This window comes from Leptidea sinapis, chromosome 35 (assembly GCF_905404315.1).
Source record: "Leptidea sinapis chromosome 35, ilLepSina1.1, whole genome shotgun sequence".
NCBI lineage: Eukaryota > Metazoa > Arthropoda > Insecta > Lepidoptera > Pieridae > Leptidea > Leptidea sinapis.
In genome coordinates, this window is record NC_066299.1 from 3,481,641 (window position 1) to 3,500,140 (window position 18,500).

The 18,500-nt window shown below is 35.4% G+C and overlaps 1 protein-coding gene across 1 annotated transcript; it reads left to right on the top strand.

Moving 5' to 3' along the window:
• Positions 1–4,161: 4,161 nt before the first annotated feature.
• On the top strand, positions 4,162–17,702 carry LOC126975311 (glutamate receptor ionotropic, kainate 2-like). The gene is made up of 9 exons (XM_050823136.1): positions 4,162–4,213; positions 8,795–9,232; positions 9,371–9,594; positions 11,102–11,239; positions 12,554–12,752; positions 13,556–13,787; positions 15,450–15,562; positions 16,261–16,419; positions 17,461–17,702. The coding sequence occupies exons 2-9, from the start codon at positions 8,873–8,875 to the stop codon at positions 17,635–17,637; spliced, it is 1,602 nt and encodes a 533-aa protein (XP_050679093.1). The 5' UTR covers positions 4,162–4,213; positions 8,795–8,872; the 3' UTR covers positions 17,638–17,702.
• The last annotated feature ends 798 nt before the right edge of the window (positions 17,703–18,500 follow it).

Consider the following 18,500-nt stretch of genomic DNA (forward strand, 5'->3'; position numbering starts at 1 on the left):
AGACAGCTACTGCCTCTACTGGTGACTTAAGAAATATGAAAGTACACTATACAATATCACGTCATTATAATATTATTAGTGATCGTGAAATCGATGTTAAATTTATGCAACATCATAAATGCATGGAAAATCTACACAATGATTGCAATTTGTGTCTTTACCGCTAGAGGGCGGTAAAAATGAAAATATCTATATCATAGCTAATTTTAATAACAAAATCATTAAAACTACGCGTACCGATTATGGTTTTTTTTTTAGAATATTTATTTAAAATACAATATAGTTATAGCTTACAATATAATAACACACACTTAAACTTTAGGAAGCTTATCTGTGTGTGAATGCGCTTAGAATTAAATTACATAATATTTAAAAAGAAAACAATAATTACTTTCAATGAATACAGTTATTGCAAGATGTTAAATAACAATTTTAAACAAAGTAGTATAGAAATGAATAAAATGCAAAACAAAAAATAATTATCAACTAAATGTTAGCAATTACAAATTAGTTGTCTACTTAGCTTACCACAGATACAATTATATTAATGAAGGATTTTGTAAAAAGTACTTTTTTAACGAAGACTTATATTTATTTTTATTTATATATAATTTTTGAATCTCTAAGGGAGTCTCGTTTAAGTATAGAGGAATGACGTAGTTATTTGCTCTGATTTAGGTAATTTAAATGACATGTTTGTTCCTATAAATTGTCTTAGATGAGGCAGTCTTTGAATTTCTCGAAGGAATTTAGATTCATTTATATCTGACAATATACGGAATTTCACTTTATCAGAGACATTTATAACCTTGCAATGTTTAAATAGTGCAAGGTCCGTATTTTCTTTGTGTTTATAAAAATAATTTGGAACGATAGTTTTAAGAATTCTTTTTTGTAATTTGTATATATCCTCTAAATATGACTTGTACGTCGTTCCGTAACTGCTAAGTCCGTAGGTTATGGAGCTACAATAGGAAAACTAATTAACATATTCTGGAGCTAATAAAAAAGCGGACTCTATGTCATTTTTGAAGATTTTAATTTAAATCATATTAATGTAAAATTAGTTTGTAGAAAATATACGATGAATAATTAATTTAATTAAAATTGTGCTGTGCAATACCTAAATTTTTAACTACACAATTTCATATTAGGTACCTACGTGTACCTTCCTAGAGTGACAAAAACTTAAATATTAGGTTGACTAATTAATGGTCCCGAAACTATACGCGTAACACAAACAACTTCAATATTCTGACCTCAAAACCTAGTGCTGTCAAACTAAGCCCAACTGCAACTAGTTTGATCTTCATGCCTACCTTGCTGGGAAACCACTTCTGCACGCCCCTGGTCTGTTTGTAACCGACTCCATTGGACTTGATTTTGTTTAGTACCTGTTCAAAAACAATCGTTATTGATGAGTATACTCCAGTCGTGCGTCGGAGCTGACACACAGACACTTTTTTATAATTCAATTTCATAGTTGAGCGTGTCGAAGATTATTTGTTTTGCGGCGTAAACGGCCGTATCTTTTTTTCACGTTTACTTAGAAGATTTTCACAGAATATAAGTTCTTTTAGAGACTGTAACACTTAAGTATATTGTTTAATTTCAACTCGATACTGCCACGCGTTCCCGAGATAAAGGGTCTTGACAGACAGACGGACAGATAACAAAGTGATCCTACAAACGGAACCCTAAAAATTAGATCACTTGATGAAAAAATATGAAGTAATAAGTTTAACAAGAAGTGTTTCTGATGCCAGCAACGCTTGCCACTTGATATTATATTGGGAATGTGCCAATTTCTATTGTTGACCATCTCGTGTTTACTGCATTTATGTAATTCTTTTGATCTCTTCAAAGCTGAGTTAACTAACACACCTTTTTTGTTTTCATCCCAATGTACCTAAATAAGGATATCGTAATTTCTTAAAATACAAACGGACATATTCGTAGTTAAATATTCTTTTGGTATTAAAATGGAATGAATTCCTGTTAATAATTACATATTTGTTTATTTATTTGGATCATGAAACAATTCTGATAAATGTAACAATTAAGTATGAACACATATTTTAAATGAAAATACACACACATATATAGAATTAATACTAGAGTGGCATGAGTTTCAGATATGAGCGCTACGTCAAGTTTGTTAGTTGTAAGTATGGTTTCAAGCTCATGTATATTCGAAGAAAGACCGTTGATGTTCCATATTGCCAGTCTTAGCCCAATCATTTTGTAACTAATTTAGTGATTACTGTGGTCAATAGTCCCATAAGGGTACCTATCTGTTGAAGGAGAATGTCGATTTTTTCACTTTGCTTTATTAAGAGTGATTCTATTTTTGAGGGTTTTTCGTGGTTTTCTCTACCGGTGTATGCAGTGTGGTCTGTTTCCTTCAGGTGATTATTACGTCCGGTAACCACGTCAGAGTATGATATTTGACTTGTATTTCGTCCAGTTGAGGGTTTTGGGACCCCATTCCCATACTGTATAATGACTTCAGTATTGGGTTTAGATGTACGCTTCCTACTATCAACATCGATATCGGCCGGGTATGGTTCTTTCCGGGTTTTCTTTGTTTTTCTTACCAGGATCTCTCTATAAACCTGGCATCCTTTAAAGTTAGCAGGGTGGTCTTGAAGACACAATGCACATTTCGCTGGTGAGTTTCGGCCTTTTTTAGGGCATTGGGCAGTGTTATGTCCTTCGGCACACTTTAGGCAGCGAAAAGGCTGCATGCAGTTATTTTTCGAGTGTCCATATTGTTGGCAGCGTTTGCACTGGACTATCGTTGTTGATTTGCGAGGGTCTTCTATTTTGACGCGCTGATGGTATATGTACTGGATAGATTTTATTTCTTTATTGTTTATGCTTGGTTCAACATTAACAAAAAATGTGGAGGTTGGAATTTTGTCAGGGCCGTAACTAGCGTTTATGATTTCACCTCTTATTTTGTTTCCTGTGCTTTCTATAGCTTCTATAATAGCCTCATACGGAGTAGTGTGGTGAAGATTTTTAATGACCACACGATGACATTTTGTATCTTTTTTTGAGAAAGTGTGCCCGATTAAACCTTTAGATCTGACGAGATCGATTACTCTTTGATAATTTTCTATAGAATCGACCATTATCCGAAGTAGGTTCTTATTGACAATTTTGTATTTGAATTCCTGGGCTTGGACGACGGAGTGCAGGAGTTTTGTCAGTTCGTTTACATTTTCTATTCCATATAAAATTATCGGTGGAGGCTTACTTGGTGCTCGCTGTTTAGCAGGAGGGTCTTCCGCTAGATCGGTCGAGAGCCTAGAAAAGCTGTTGGAGCAACTAATGCCATCAGGAGAGGGGGTTTCATTGCATAATTTACGTTTCTTCGTTATAGGAACACGTTGCCAGGAAGGTGGATTCTTTGGAGTTAGCAAGGGGGTGTCTTTCAACGAATTTGATTGTTCTTCGTTTGTTGGTAGTATGATAATTTCTTTGCCCGAAGACAAAGAAGAGAGAGATGAAGATCGTGTTCTGCCTTTAAGGAAGTCCCTTAGAAGAGCTTGTTGATTGTTAACCGTTCGGTTTGTTTCTTGATGTTTGTTGAGGTTGTTTGAAGATTGGGTTTGTTTTGAATTACCTATTTTGATTCCCACGAGAAGGGTCGATTTAAATTGTCACTCACGGGGTTACGCCCATTCCTGTGAGAAGCACTTGACAAACCACATCAGCGTCTTCTGACAAACCGCGCAAAATGTTTTATACATATTGTGTGTTGAAGAAAGGCAGAATAAAAATTTGATTTTTAGAAAAATTATATTAGTTTAAAATAGTAAACTTGAAGCATAGTTTAAATTTATCGACACACTGATTATCGTCATCAATTATAATTAGGTCACAGCACTATCGAATTCCTGAACTCTGCATTCAACTCATGCGTCACCTGTACAGGCTCAGAGTGATAATTAAGTTCATGGCGGGTCGTGTAGATTATACTTATGTATGTTTGTATCTCAAATAAATATTTCTATTTCAGAGTTATGTTCTGATGTCGCTTGATGCTCATACATTGGATCTGCAAGAACTTCGCTATGACCTGTCAAACGTTACGTGTTTCAGGATATTTGATCATTCTGACTCCAGAACCAAGTCTTATTTAGCTGACTGGAAGACTAGAGGTTCAGATGACGTTAAAATACCACAATTGACACATGAAATAACGGTATGATCAATATTTTAATTTATTGTCCATTAAAATTCCGTTTATTAATTGTTTTTTATAAGAGAATAAAAAAAATGAAGTTATACAGCAGTTATATGCGACAGTAAGGTATGCTCTCAAAAACAATACCTAATTAAAAATAATCAAACTTCTTACTGAAAACTAAGGCATGTATCTCATAATAAAAAAAATATACCAAGATTTACGGATCATGCAAAATGCGGACGGTTGGCTTAGTAGAAAGAGCGCTGGGACGAAGGGTACGGTTCTGTTCTATGAAGTGATATACATCGACTAATTTTCATGTCTTTTTTTTATGGAATAGGAGGACAATCGAGCTTACAGGTCACCTGGTGTTAAGTGATCACCGCCGCCCACATTCTCTTGCAACAACAGAGGAATCACAGGAAGTGTATGCGCTTTTTTTGAAGGTACCCATGTCATATCGTCCCGGAAACACCCTACAAGGAAGCTCTTTCCACAGCTTTGTAGTACTTGGAAGCAAACTCCTTGAAAACCGCACTGTGGACGACCGCCACACAGATGGCGGGGATAATATCCTAACTTATAGCGTATCGTGCGAAGGTGAAAAATGCGGTCTAAGACACACAATACAGCGACGTCTATTATATATATATACAGGGTGTCCCAAAGTTAAGGAACATGAAGGGAAAGTACCTTAAATATCGAAGATAGGCTATTTTACTGAAAGAAGAGTTAATGTTATTTTTAAAAGTTAGTAATTCTGCATTCAAAGATTTTCAAAAAATTACTTGCCTCGTCTGGGAATCGAACCGACTGAAATGTAAAAAAGAAACATCCCAACTTTTATGATGCCAATCGAAAGTATGGCCAAAAACTAATAGCTCTTCTTAAGTTCCAAAGTATTTTAAAAGAAAGTAGTCAATTAAGTGGGTATTATTTGTAAATTAATAAATTAAATGCTCAAAATGTGATATCTCTTGTCTTACGCAAATCACCAATCTTTTAATGAGTCCGCTGCCTGTTGATTTTCTTATCATTTTATGGTGAATACTCGATATGATATGGCACAATTCTGTTTGTAACTCGCCCACGTTCTCGTATCGCTTTTTGTATAGCATATCTTTCACGTATCCCCAAAAGAAGAAATCTAATGGTGTAAGGTCCGGGGATCTGGCCGGCCATCTAATTGGTCCATTCGTACCAACCCAAGTAGGAAAATATTCATTTTACGTTGTTCCTTTCTTTTAGAATACTATGTTACTTAAGAAGAGTTATTAGTTTTTGGCCATTCTTTCGATTGGCATCTTAAAAGTAGGGGTGTTTTTTTTACATTTCTGTCGGTTCGATTCCCAGACGAGGCAGGTAATTTTTAAAAAATCTTTGAATGCAGAAGTACTAACTTTTAAAAATAACATACAGTCTTCTTTCAGTAAAATTGCCTATCTTCGATATTTAAGGTACTTTCCCTTCATGTCCCATAACTTTGGGACATCATGTCCCAAAACTTTGGGACATCCTGTATACATATAGTAAATCGTTCCTCAATGTAATTAATTAAATTACATCAATATCTCAAATGTTTAGGTGGAAGCGGCTTTGGCATCGGACGCCGCACGTCTCATAACGGATTCCGTGGAAAGTGCGCCCGATGAATTTAAAATAATACCTGAGGCCATCAAATGTGACTCGGATGTCAAGTGGGAAGCTGGAGAGGAATTTACTAATCATTTATTGACTGTAGGTGGTTGTATGTACATTTATAAGCACCTAGGCTTGAAATACTGTTACGGTGAAATATACATTATATTACGAGCAATAAGTGTTGTTGTCGAATGATTTAGCATTTTTTAGAAAATCTTTTACCTAAGTGTCATTTTGATATTGAAATAAAATAAGTTTGATACAAACTTATATGACGACCCCTAGCCAAGTGGTTAGTGATCCTGCCTACTGAGCTAGAGGTCCCTGGTTCGAATTTCCCATTGAAGAATGTTTGTTTCCGAGTTATGGATGATTATATGTATTTATGTATGTTTAAGTAAGTATATTGTGTTAAATATAATATCGTTGTTTTGCACCCATAATATCTACAGGCTATGCCTAGTTTGGGGCAAGATAATTTGTGTAAGAGTATGTCAATATTATTATTATTATTATTCTCTTTATTACAATTTCAACTTATTTTCTACATTTATATATATAACATATTTATAAAAAACAATATTACAAATATAAATATAAAAAATAGAGTCCCGTCGGCGTTGGTTCACGACAATTGCGCCGGTGGTTAGGGCGACAGACTGAGGAATTTCCGCACGATGCGTGCCGTTCCCAAATCAGCTACTTTCTGTAACTGACCCTTTATCCAGTTATTAAGACCGTTAATGGAAGTCGTTGTGTCGTAACGGTCATTCCTGGTTCAAGGATCTGAAACAGAGAAAGCATTCGATAACGATACGCAATGAGGTGTTTCCCTTTCTGTCGCCCCATAGTACGCTCGCATGACATTTTCGTTGATAATATTCGTCCATCCCATGCGGCGCACTGCACCACCGACGGCGGGAGCCGGATGCAGGATAGGGCGTCCCACTATTATTATTATTATATGAGCGCTGTTCCCAAGACAATACGATATGATTATATATATATATACACCTTCAGAAAAGTCTACCACTATCAGATGGCAACGCTTCTGTGATTCCTTGAACCAAGTGAGTGTAGTCTTCGGCGATAGGTCCTCGATTGTCCTTCTCTTGCATAAAAAATATTAAAAAACGTGTAAGCAAAACTGAATTCTTACATCAGATGTTAGGTGAAGTTATCATTATTTATTCTACACTAGCTGACCCAGCTAACGTTGTATTGCCATCGTAGTTAACAACTGTAGTTAATCTACCAACTATGGGAAGCTACAATTAAGTTTGTTTTTAACCTCCTGAGAAAGTTAGAAAGATACAAAGATTCAAATTAGTTATTCATTTTAAAGTATTTTTTTAATTTGATTTCTGAACGATGGGGGACACATCAAAGGAAAAACAAAATAGTTGTTTTTTTTTTTAATTCCGAACATTTTCGTATTTATTCTTTTAAACCTTCTCTGGACTTCCACAAATAATTCAAGACCAAAATGAGCAAAATCGGACCAGCCGTTCTCGAGTTTTAGCGAGACTAACGAACAGCAATTCATTTTTATATATATAGATTTTGTAGCCCATACAAATAAACAGCTATAGGTTAGCAGAACCCTGAGGACTTTGACCAGAGGAGGCAATAATCGTTTGATTAAAATACAGAACTTTGAACAAAAAATACAACAGCTTAAGTAACAACAATTAACGAGACGTACAGATCCATTTCATTCGCAAATTACTCGCGTTGAGTACTTTTACAATCCTTGGGAATGTATTATTAGCTGCTAAGTTGGGTTTTTTACAATTCTACAACAACACAATATTGCAACTGATCCTTAAAAACTTTTTACTGGTCGGAATAACAGTTGAATGAAACAGAAAAGAAAAAATAACAATTATGAATATTATTATAAACTTATTATTATAAATATTATCTTTAATGTTATTTGGTATTATTTAAACCAGCAAATATGAACATTATAAACTATGAAGCGATAAAAGTAACTTCTAACTAATGTATTTTACTCGTATTGACGGTGTGTGTGGATTGATGGATCTGCTGTATTATACTTAAAGTATGTAAAATAACTATAAGTATGTTTTTACTTATTAATTAGTAATTAGTAAGGCATTTAGTAATTGATGTTTGTGATTTGTAAATTTAATTGAAAATAAGAGCCTGTAATACCATTCTGTTTCGAAAAGAGTTACCTTACAGTATCTTAATCGTTCTTCTCTAAAGGAGGCCATACACGCTACGGTCTACCGGAGAGGTAATCTGTGCAGGTATGCCTGCGTAGGTCAACCGAACAATGGTAGCGTGTATGGGGACGTTCCGGTGTATCGGAGCGGTCTTCAGTTCTCTTTGCGATGGCATCGAATATGGACGATGACACGCTGGCGTTGCTAGGTCTTGCTTTAATTTCTCTCAATTTTTCTATTAGTAATTTATAAGCAGCTTCTTTTTTGTCTCGATTATGGTAATCTTTGTTTTTAATTTGCCAAAGACATGGATTACTTCTATACATTTCGATAAAATCTTCGAGGATTTTTTTAGTTGAATCTGGTGGCGCCATTTTCTGGCAATAAGATGCGAGCGATGAGACAACCGTCTGAAAGAAACACTAGGAAACAACTGACTCGACCTGCGCAGGCGACCGGAGTACACGCACACACGCACAGGTACACCGTACGGTGTCACTCGAAAGAATCGATTTTCGATCTTGCGCCGGTCGCCTGCGCAGGTTCAAAAACCTGCACAGGTCTATTCCCACACACATTCCGGTCTACCTGCGCAGGCATAACCTGCACAGATTACCTCTCCGGTAGACCGTAGCGTGTATGGCCTACATAAGGAAATCTGCCGTCCGAACGAGTTGTATGAAAAATTGACATATTTCAAGTATAATGCATTTTACCTACGTAATAAAATATTTTTGATTTAAATATCAAAATTCTATTGCAGAATCCCATAACAGGCATAACAGGAGAAATTTTACTGGATAAAAGTACAGGCGAACGTGCTAACTTAAATGTTGAAATAATGGAGTTATCCAACAGTGGTTTTAACAGCATCGCAAAATGGAATGCAGAAACAGGCTTTGTTTACGTTAGAACTGCTGACGAAGTTTCTGATCTCTTGGCAGAAAAATGGCAAAACAAAACTTTTAGAGTGGTTTCACGCATCGGTGCCCCCTATCTTGTTGAGAGGACGCCGGAAGAGGGTGAAGTATTGACTGGAAACGACCGTTATGAGGGTTACTCTAAGGACTTGATACACGAAATATTGAAAGAGACGCTACATTTAAATTACGAGATAGAAATTGTTCCGGGGAACCTTTATGGCTCTTATCATAAAGAAACTAAGTCGTGGGATGGACTTGTGGGACATTTATTGGAGAGGGTTTGTATATTCACATGAATTATATTGAAATCTTTTATTCATTCATTGCTACTGATATAAAATCTGCTTTAAGTGCACTGAGAACTTTATTTTTAGTATTTATTTCAACAGAAATGTAAACAACATCATAATTTACAGAAAGCTGACCTGGCTATTTGCGATCTAACAATAACTTATGAACGGAGGGCATTTGTTGATTTTACAACGCCTTTCATGACGCTAGGAATCAGTATTCTGTACACAAAGGCCCCGCCACCAGAACCGGAGCTGTTTTCATTTCTATCGCCTTTTTCTGTCGATGTTTGGATCTACATGGCTGGAGCATATTTAATGGTTTCCTTGCTACTTCATATTTTATCAAGGTTCGTTAAGAATTCCCATAAAAAATAATTATATATTATATTACTTTGTGAATAACATTTGTATTATAGACAATAACTTTGATAATAACACAACATATTGCAACAATACTTGGTAAAAGTCATGCCTTCAGGGACTTTTTTTTATGAAAAAGGAGGACAAACGAGCGTACGGATCACCTGGTGTTAAGTGATCACTACCGCCCATAATCTCTTGCACACAGGAATCACAGAAGCGTTGCCGGCCTTTAAGGAAGGTGTACGCGCTTTTTTTGAAGGTGTATGTAAGGTGAACCCATTTCGTATCGTCCCGGAAACACAGTTTTGTAGTACGTGGAAGAAAGCTTCTTGAAAACCGCTTTGACATGGGGAGAAGAACTTTTATGAGGCTACCAATTTATCCCGCCTATGACAATTCCCTACATTATAGCCTAAACGCATGGTAGGATTTGGTACCATCTGACGATCCGGTGGGCGTCTCACACCAATTATTGGTCCGGTGTCCTACTTGGTACAGTCCGGTTGATAATAATAATAATTTTCTTCAATAGACAATGCGATATACCATCGAATGCGGACCAAATCTGACCATTTGATATTACTTGAACATTGTGAAAAAGGCCTTCGTGTAATTCTTCGCGGATGTTTAAGTCTTTTTGTTATATCAGTTTTATTCTAAGGAAATTGATGATATTATAACATGTTATAAAGACAGAATCACCCCCGTAAATTCTGAGCGTGTACCTGATACTTTACTATGGGTTTCATTGGAGTAAATGATATTATGATTTTCACTTCTTGTAACCTAAGTGTGAACTGACACATTGTCAAATGAGCTGATGGGTAGGGTTAAGGCCTTTATACCCTGATAAAACTGCACTGCACCTGTCATCATAATATGCCTGTAACTTATAAACTTTGGGTTATGTTTAAGACAAAAGACTTACAATAAACTAGCGTATAGTCAAACGTAGCGTGCGAGAGAGAGGTCGTTATTAGGCTAGTATATTCTTAGTCTTTATATATTGCTAGAAACTGTGACAATAATAATGTTAACACGAGGAAGAAACATAAACTTGATATGCCTACTACTCGGCTAAGTCGAGTTAGTAAGTCTTTTGTGGGGCGATGTATATTATTTTACAAGATCCCATAAAATGTTCAAAACAAAAGTATTACGATATTCAAAAGTATTTTAAAAAAACGGTTGTGTGGTAAAGGTTACTCTAACATAAATGACTTTCTTAATGATTCCACAGATTGGGAATGGAGTGACCGCCCTCAGGCTATTAAATAATTAGTTTAATTGTAAAATATTACATTGTAAACATAGTTTTTGATAGAAAAAACAGCCCGCTGAGTTTGTTGCGCCCATTCTGCTCAGGTCTGATGCATTTTGATTAAGTCTTGCAAGACTTAATCAAAATGCATCAGACCTTAAGATTATTTCTATTATTTCATAAATTATATATTCTAAGAATCTCTTGGCTAAGGCTTTATTTAATTCCAGGCTTGCACCAAATGATTGGGAGAATCCGCACCCATGCGATAAGTCGCCCGAAGAATTGGAAAATATCTGGCATATTAAGAATTCTTGCTGGCTGACAATGGGATCAATCATGACCCAAGGATCTGATATATTACCAAAGTAATGATATCTATATGTCATTTTATCTTACTTCTATTTTGTGTGACACTTGATAAGGTTCTTACTAATAATGGCAACTATTTGAAAACTATTTGTATGTTATGTACCTGTTTGTAAGTTGTTTCTTTTTGTTTATATCTCATTCACATTCTCTTGCAGAACCAGAAGAAACACAGGAGCTTTCCTGGCCTTTAAGGAAGGTGTATGCGCTTTTTTATGAAGGTACCCATGTCATATCGTCCTGGCAACACAAGGAAGCTCTCCCTAGGATTTACATCATTTGAATTTGAAAACAAAATCCTTGAACGATGCGGGAATCGAACCCATGACTTCTCGGCGTTCTTTTCGAGCGCTCTTCCACTGTGCCAACCGTTCGAGTGACGCATCGTTGATAAACCTTGTATGTCTTGTTCAACTCTCAGGTTGTGGCTTCATATACAGGCTCTACTTTACAGTCGATAACCTGCTGAACCCCAATATTTGCAAAACCAAAAACTAACATAAATTTTGTTTTCAAATTTAATTTGTGTAATTAATCCCAGAAGTGGGGGTTATTACCTGCAAATACAGATTGTTTATATTTAGAACTGTACTTAATTTTAAGATTGACTGCTTATGGTACGAGTATACAGTATTCAAATATATTATAATCTATTTTTTGAAGTTATACTTGCTTAGGCGCGTTATGAAAAAATTATGAGAGAGAAATTTAAAGATGCGCGCGCATCACTGTAACACAGAAGTAACAGGTTGAAGTTGGTTCCTAAATTTTCTGACGTTTGCGTCATTCGTTATTGTTTTTGGTTTCTTCGTCCATTATTAGGACAGGCAAAGGGTTCAAGCCAATACAGCCGTATTCATTATCTAATAATTTTGTCAAAGCCATCTTTGCAAGATTTTTAGAAAATCGTTGTAATAGCTCGAGGAATAAATTATTTTATGACCGTTTTCAATAACCCATGTATATATGTTTTCATTTAACTTACTAGAGGTAGACAAATCTATTCTTTAACGCTTACTTACATTTAAATACCTATTGACAGAAAGCATTGGACTATAACTATATTGGACATTACTATGAATAGATAAGATCTTGTCATTAAACGGTGACAGCAATGCATCCGTAAGTTAAACTAAGGGTAGTTAGGTTATTGAAGACGGCCGTTAATGATTTTTGCTTCGTTAGGCCAAAGAAGTATAACTTCTTGCGGGCATAATAATACACACACACTATTTTAACCGTCTTCAAAAAAGGAGGAGCTTCTCAATTCGTCGGTATGTTCTTTTTTTTATGTTTGTTTTCTTTTCATTTAGAGGATATTCAACCCGGTGGGTATGCGGGATGTGGTGGTTCTTTGCTCTTATTATGTGTTCTTCCTACACGGCCAACTTAGCTGCGTTTTTAACTAACGCAGCCATGGATGACTCAATCAAAAGCGCCGAGGACCTAGCCATGCAGACTAAAATCAAATATGGTACAGTCGAAGGGGGCTCTACCTTTTCATTTTTTAAGGTAGGTTTGGAGCTAAGAATATTAATTATAATGAGCTGGATTTGTATGGACTAACTAATTTAAATACCTATATATTCGCAATTCAGTCAATGACATTTCACATTTTGTTGACATTGTGCATGAACCTCTAAACTGCATATGAAGTCCTGGTAGGATGACACATGATTGCAACCTCTATTAAGGATATTACTATAACTACTATTAATATAAATTACTTGCACTATACCAGAATTTCAACCATACACCAAATTTTTCTATAAGTTAAATTGTAGCTAACTTCCGAAATGGCTGGACCAATTTTGATGGTTTGACCATTTCACGTTTAGTAACTGTTACAGCGATACAATTATTCTAAACAAGCGGCCACTCATCTTAAATATTTTTAAACGCTCATGCTAACTTTAGCAATAACAAACATGATAAAGCTAAGCGAAAAATGTGCTGCACAATTTGAAAATTTTTAGATGACGTCACAAGTTTAACTGTTAACCATCCAATCTTCGCCGGTTAAAGCTATTGTCACTTGTTTCCGAAGCGGTAATTGTGTCTAGTATATTAGAAATGACATCAAAACGAATTCTAAAGGAATCTATTTTGAGAAAATAAATGCCTTTTATGCCTTTAAAACACATTCCGAAGTCTATATTAAAGTCAGCATTACTGTTAAGGTTAAATTTGGCTTGAACCTTAACTATTACAGCTAAAATAGTGATACCCGGCCACAGAATGTCAGTTTCGTGACTTAACCGTGTTCCTAATATGTCGATTTCCCATATGTATTAATGCATTATAATAAATTATAGCGATCAAACGTATCAACATTCCAAAGAATGTGGACGGCGATGGAGTCAGCTAGACCTTCAGTGTTCGTGAAGAATAACGACGAGGGAGTCGAAAGGGTCCTGAATAGTAAAAGGTCGTACGCTTTTTTAATGGAATCGACGGCAATTGAATATCGACTCCAGAGAAAATGCCAGCTAATGCAAGTTGGCGGTTTACTCGATTCAAAGGGATATGGAATAGCTATGCCTTTTCGTAAGTATATTTATACAAAATAATTCAATAATGAAACCAATTAATGAAATATTAACATGCTCATTTATATTGTATTGTGTTAATGCTACAACAGCTATCACATGTCTTTGGGGGAGGCCTTTCTCCAGCAGTGGACGTCTTCCGGCTGATGATGATGATGATGAGACCAAAAGTTAGAGAGAAAACGCAATTTTGTAAGAGTGCCTATTGCTAAATACTCGACAGTATGTCTATCACCGATCCGTATCACATAAGATGCAAAAAATGGCAGCTGATATTCTGACAGAGTATCTATTAATAAATATAGACTAACACAATTCTGTAACCTAATTATGTGTATTTAATGTTTACCAATATATTATATATATCTCATTTTTTATACTAATGTACCTTGTACTACCTATAATATAAGTATTATGTATATTTGCTTAAAAATTATAATATGATTTAATATTAATCATAATTATTTATTTATAATTCTATTTTATAACTCTATAAATTTACAACATGTACATGAAAAAATTACAATGGGAAAACTACAACAGCTGTTTACTCCAAATGTCACGAGGGGCTGCTGAAAACCAGTGTTGTGTTGGTGTCTTCTGCACTGACCAACAATATACTGGGTCAGCTCCTTTTAGCAGGGAATCACGCGCCGCACAGTTATTTAATATTTTGTTTTTGTTTACATTTAAATAATTTTTGTTACATTAAATTTAATTTTTTATTACTTTAAAATTTATACTGTAAATTGAAGGTGTGTGTTTTGCTGTTAATAAAGTGTTTCTATTTCTATTCTATTTCTATTAAAGCTATGATAAATGGTTAAAAAGATGGCGAATTTTGAAAAAAGCTGTAATGCAAATTTATATAAACAAGTGTGGTTTAGACCACACGACCGAATGAAACAAAATATTAATTTACAAAATTGTTTAAGAAAGAAAAGAAATTATTAATAATCGAAATGTGTGCTGTGATACGTGGTAGAAGTGAAACTTCAACGGGCAAAGTTAAAAACAAATATTCAAAGTTTCCCGTAAATATATTTTAAGAACAAATATATCTAGAAAAAATAATTCAATATATTTTTATTTAAATTAAAAAAAAACTTAATAAATTAAAACAACAAATATGGTTAATATTTTTAAAAATATTTACAAGAATGTTATAGAAAATTATACAAACTTTCATGCTAATACTAATAATAATGTTTGAATAGACATTTGTATAATATAATGTTCACAAGAGTCGTCACCTTTTGTCCAAATAAAGGATTGCTTGTAACTAATTCTAGTAGGCTTCATAAGATACATAATAGCTTTAAGTGTAAATTTATACTTTTATAATAAAGTCCCAGCCACTGTTCAGGCATTATCTATAATTAAATTTAAATGTTTTATTAAAAAATGGCTCTGCCGTAAATCCTACTACTCCACAACTGAATATCTAAGTGATCCGACAGCCTTATGATTATTTTATAACAATAGAAATGACAGTTCAATATTGTATATTTCATTAAAAAGAGCGCAAGACAAGAATGCTGGGAGAATATCTTCCGCCGCCTCTTCTCTCTCAGAGCGCCGTTTGTTTCCTCCGTCACTCTCATTTGTTTCCCAAGCGGCAGTAGTATCTAGTATAAGATGTATTACGTTGTATTACCAGATTCTTCATACCGTACAGCTGTTGACAATGCCGTATTAAAACTAGCTGAGAGTGGAAAATTAGTCGAACTGAAAAACCGTTGGTGGAAAGCGCCACCGGAGGAAGCTTGTGAAGTAAGTATTTTTACCATTTACCAGACTCAGTATGGCTATGTCTAACACTCGCGAATTGTTTGTCACTTAGTTTATTGTTGTAGTATTTCGTTCATTGTTAACATTGATCGAAATTTTGGTTTGTCTTGTTCAACTCTCATGTTTTGGCTCCATCTACATGAATTTATTATGTATATATGTATGCGTATGTTGAGGATACCTTGGACGGCCAAGCGAACAAATGTGACGATTCCTTCACAGCTCAAGATAAAAACCCATCTGTCCACGATATACCACCAACGAATTCTTTCATATTTTGGCCACATAATTCGAAGGGGTAATGAGAGCCTGAGAAATTGATCGTAGTTATGTCAAGCGAGCAAGAGGCCGATCCTACCTGATGGACCGATCAAATAAAAGACTCCAGGTCCCCGAGGTTTAGCTCCGCCGTCAGGGTCGCGATGTACAGTAGCCGATGGAAACAAATAGTTCACTGCAAGTGGACCACTTGTTGATGACCACGATCCTCAGTCATGAGGGAACGACTAGAGAAGAGACACGAATTTATAAGTAGAATGATACAACATTAAAATTAATTGGTTTTTTAGTCTGTAGTCGATTTTTTTGAATGAACTAAATAAAAATTTAACTGCATGGAAAATATACACCTTAATGCAAGTTTTCTTTGTATATTGATGTCCATATTTTTCTTTGAACAGACCCAAGAAGCAGCAGAAGAAGGTACTAGTGCAGCAGAACTGGGTGTAGACAATGTGGGCGGCGTGTTCGTTGTTCTGGGTATTGGGTGTGGAATGGCGGCTGGAATTGGTGCCTTGGAGTTTCTGTGGCATGTCAGAGATGTTGCCATTGAACAAAAGGTACTATTGGATATTATATATTCTCTCATTTTTGGACTTTTATAATAAATTTAGGATAAAGAAGACTAAAATATATTTCGCTATTGTTGTGCAATATATATGACGGAACAAGGCCGGTCTCATGGGCAGGATGATCGTGGTTGTCCATTGTTGTGGGCGTTTAACACGACAGCAAGTAAAACACAGTCTTACAAACACACTGTCTAATAATCAGCAAGAAACGTTTTTTGTGTGAAGACACAGACAGGTATAATATTAGATTACGTAATAAGAATGTGGTGTTCCCGGATTGCGCGTGAGACACAACCACCTCGCTCGATAGTACTTCCCTAACTGTCTGCTCGCCTCTTGCCCGGAGCCCGCGCTCGCACCGCACGGTGGTTACACCCGAGTTAAGACGTAAGCCGAATCATCTTCGTGCTTGCTTCTTGTGCTCAACGTTCTTGACTTTTTTTATGACGATAAGGGACGACATGAGCAGGATGTTCAGCTGACGGTACCATTACAATGCATTGCCGCTCAGTTTTCTTGGAAAACCCAAAAATTCTGAGCGGCACTGCAATTCGCTCGTCACCTTGAGACATAAGATGTTAAGTCTCAAAATTGCCCAGTAATTTAACCTGCTACGGGGTCCTTCAGACCGAAACACAATAATGCGAAAATTACTTCTTCAAGGCAGAAATAGGCGCCGTTGTGGTACCCATAAACTAGCCGGCATCCTGTGCAAAGGAGCTTCCCACTGGACGACGCTTTAATATTATATAAAATCGAATTTATTAACCGACGCTAATCTTTCTTGCGCTACAATTTCTATATTACCTATAAGTAATATGTTGCATCACTTTACATATTATTTTGTAATTGAAATGATTTGTAAAACGGTGAAAATGTTAATATTGATAAAAGAGTGGCAATGAATTTCTAGTGACTTATTCTCAGTAGCTCAACACTTGTCGTAAATAAAAATGTATAAGTGACTGAATTAAGTGATTTTGTTCAATATCATGTTATTAATGTTTCTAAATTTCATTATTATTTCAGATGACACAATCGGAAGCATTTTGGGCAGAACTGACGTTCGCATTGAGTTTCTGGGAAACCGAGAAGCCAGTCCAGCATTCCCGTCCGTCTTCGACAGCATCAGGAGATATGGCGTCCAGGGCCTCTTCAGTATTACGATCTGCTGCCGATTTGTTTCACATCGATGTTTTTAAATAATTTACATCAAAACCTCCTTCGATCGTAATATTTTATAAAATAAATGAATTTTACAACCATAACAATGTGTTTCTTTATTTTTTCAAATAAGGATGAAACTAATTTCAGTTTAGCGAAAAACTCTAAGAAACAAGCGATTCACTCGATTGTATGAAACGTGCAGTAATTCATAGATTTACAGATGATGGCTATACTCTTGTAAAAAACGGAGATAGCCGAAATCTACTACATTGTAAGCAACTGTTCGCTATCAAACTTAGCCGTATTATACTTCGTCCCCATAGTGTAATTACTGTTTCAAACTTTTGTCAAATCTTATCTTTTTTCATAGTAAACTAAATTTCAATTTTGACTCAGGCAGTCCCGCCTATTATAAGTTAGTATTTACATCCTCTTTGCTATTTGATAACATTTTTCAAGAGAGGTAAGTTTATGACTTAATATATTCTGCTAGGAAATAATTAGCGAAACATATTCAAAGGGGCAGTCATTAGATTTCTTCAAAACGTTGATGTGAAAACGCATTATCAGAAAAGCAGTTCCTAGTAGCTTAAAAATCGGATTTTTTTTTTCACAATTCGATTCGGTAGTGACAAGAAAATATCGACTTAATGCTTGAGTCATAAAGTTGAATTTCTATAGCAATTGTGTTATTGTTTACACTTAAGACATTTGAATGCCCGCGGTCTTAAAAATATTATTGAATGGTTCAAGATTTTTCCATATCTATATATGTATATGAAATAATAATAACGGATAGCCATTTTGTCTTAATAGCGAAATAATATGTTAACATATCCCATATATGAAAAGTAAAGCCGTCAACGCGAGAATTGCCATACTTGGTCAACTAAAGTCAAATA

What these genes read in the sequence shown, in the direction of transcription:
- LOC126975311 (XM_050823136.1), top strand. Translation starts at nt 8,873, where the DNA reads ATGGAGTTATCCAACAGTGGTTTTAACAGCATCGCAAAATGGAATGCA. An exon ending in TGGAATAGCTATGCCTTTTC is followed by an intron (nt 13,788 to 15,449) that starts GTAAGTATATTT and finishes TTGTATTACCAG; the next exon opens with ATTCTTCATACCGTACAGCT. An exon ending in CACCGGAGGAAGCTTGTGAA is followed by an intron (nt 15,563 to 16,260) that starts GTAAGTATTTTT and finishes TTCTTTGAACAG; the next exon opens with ACCCAAGAAGCAGCAGAAGA.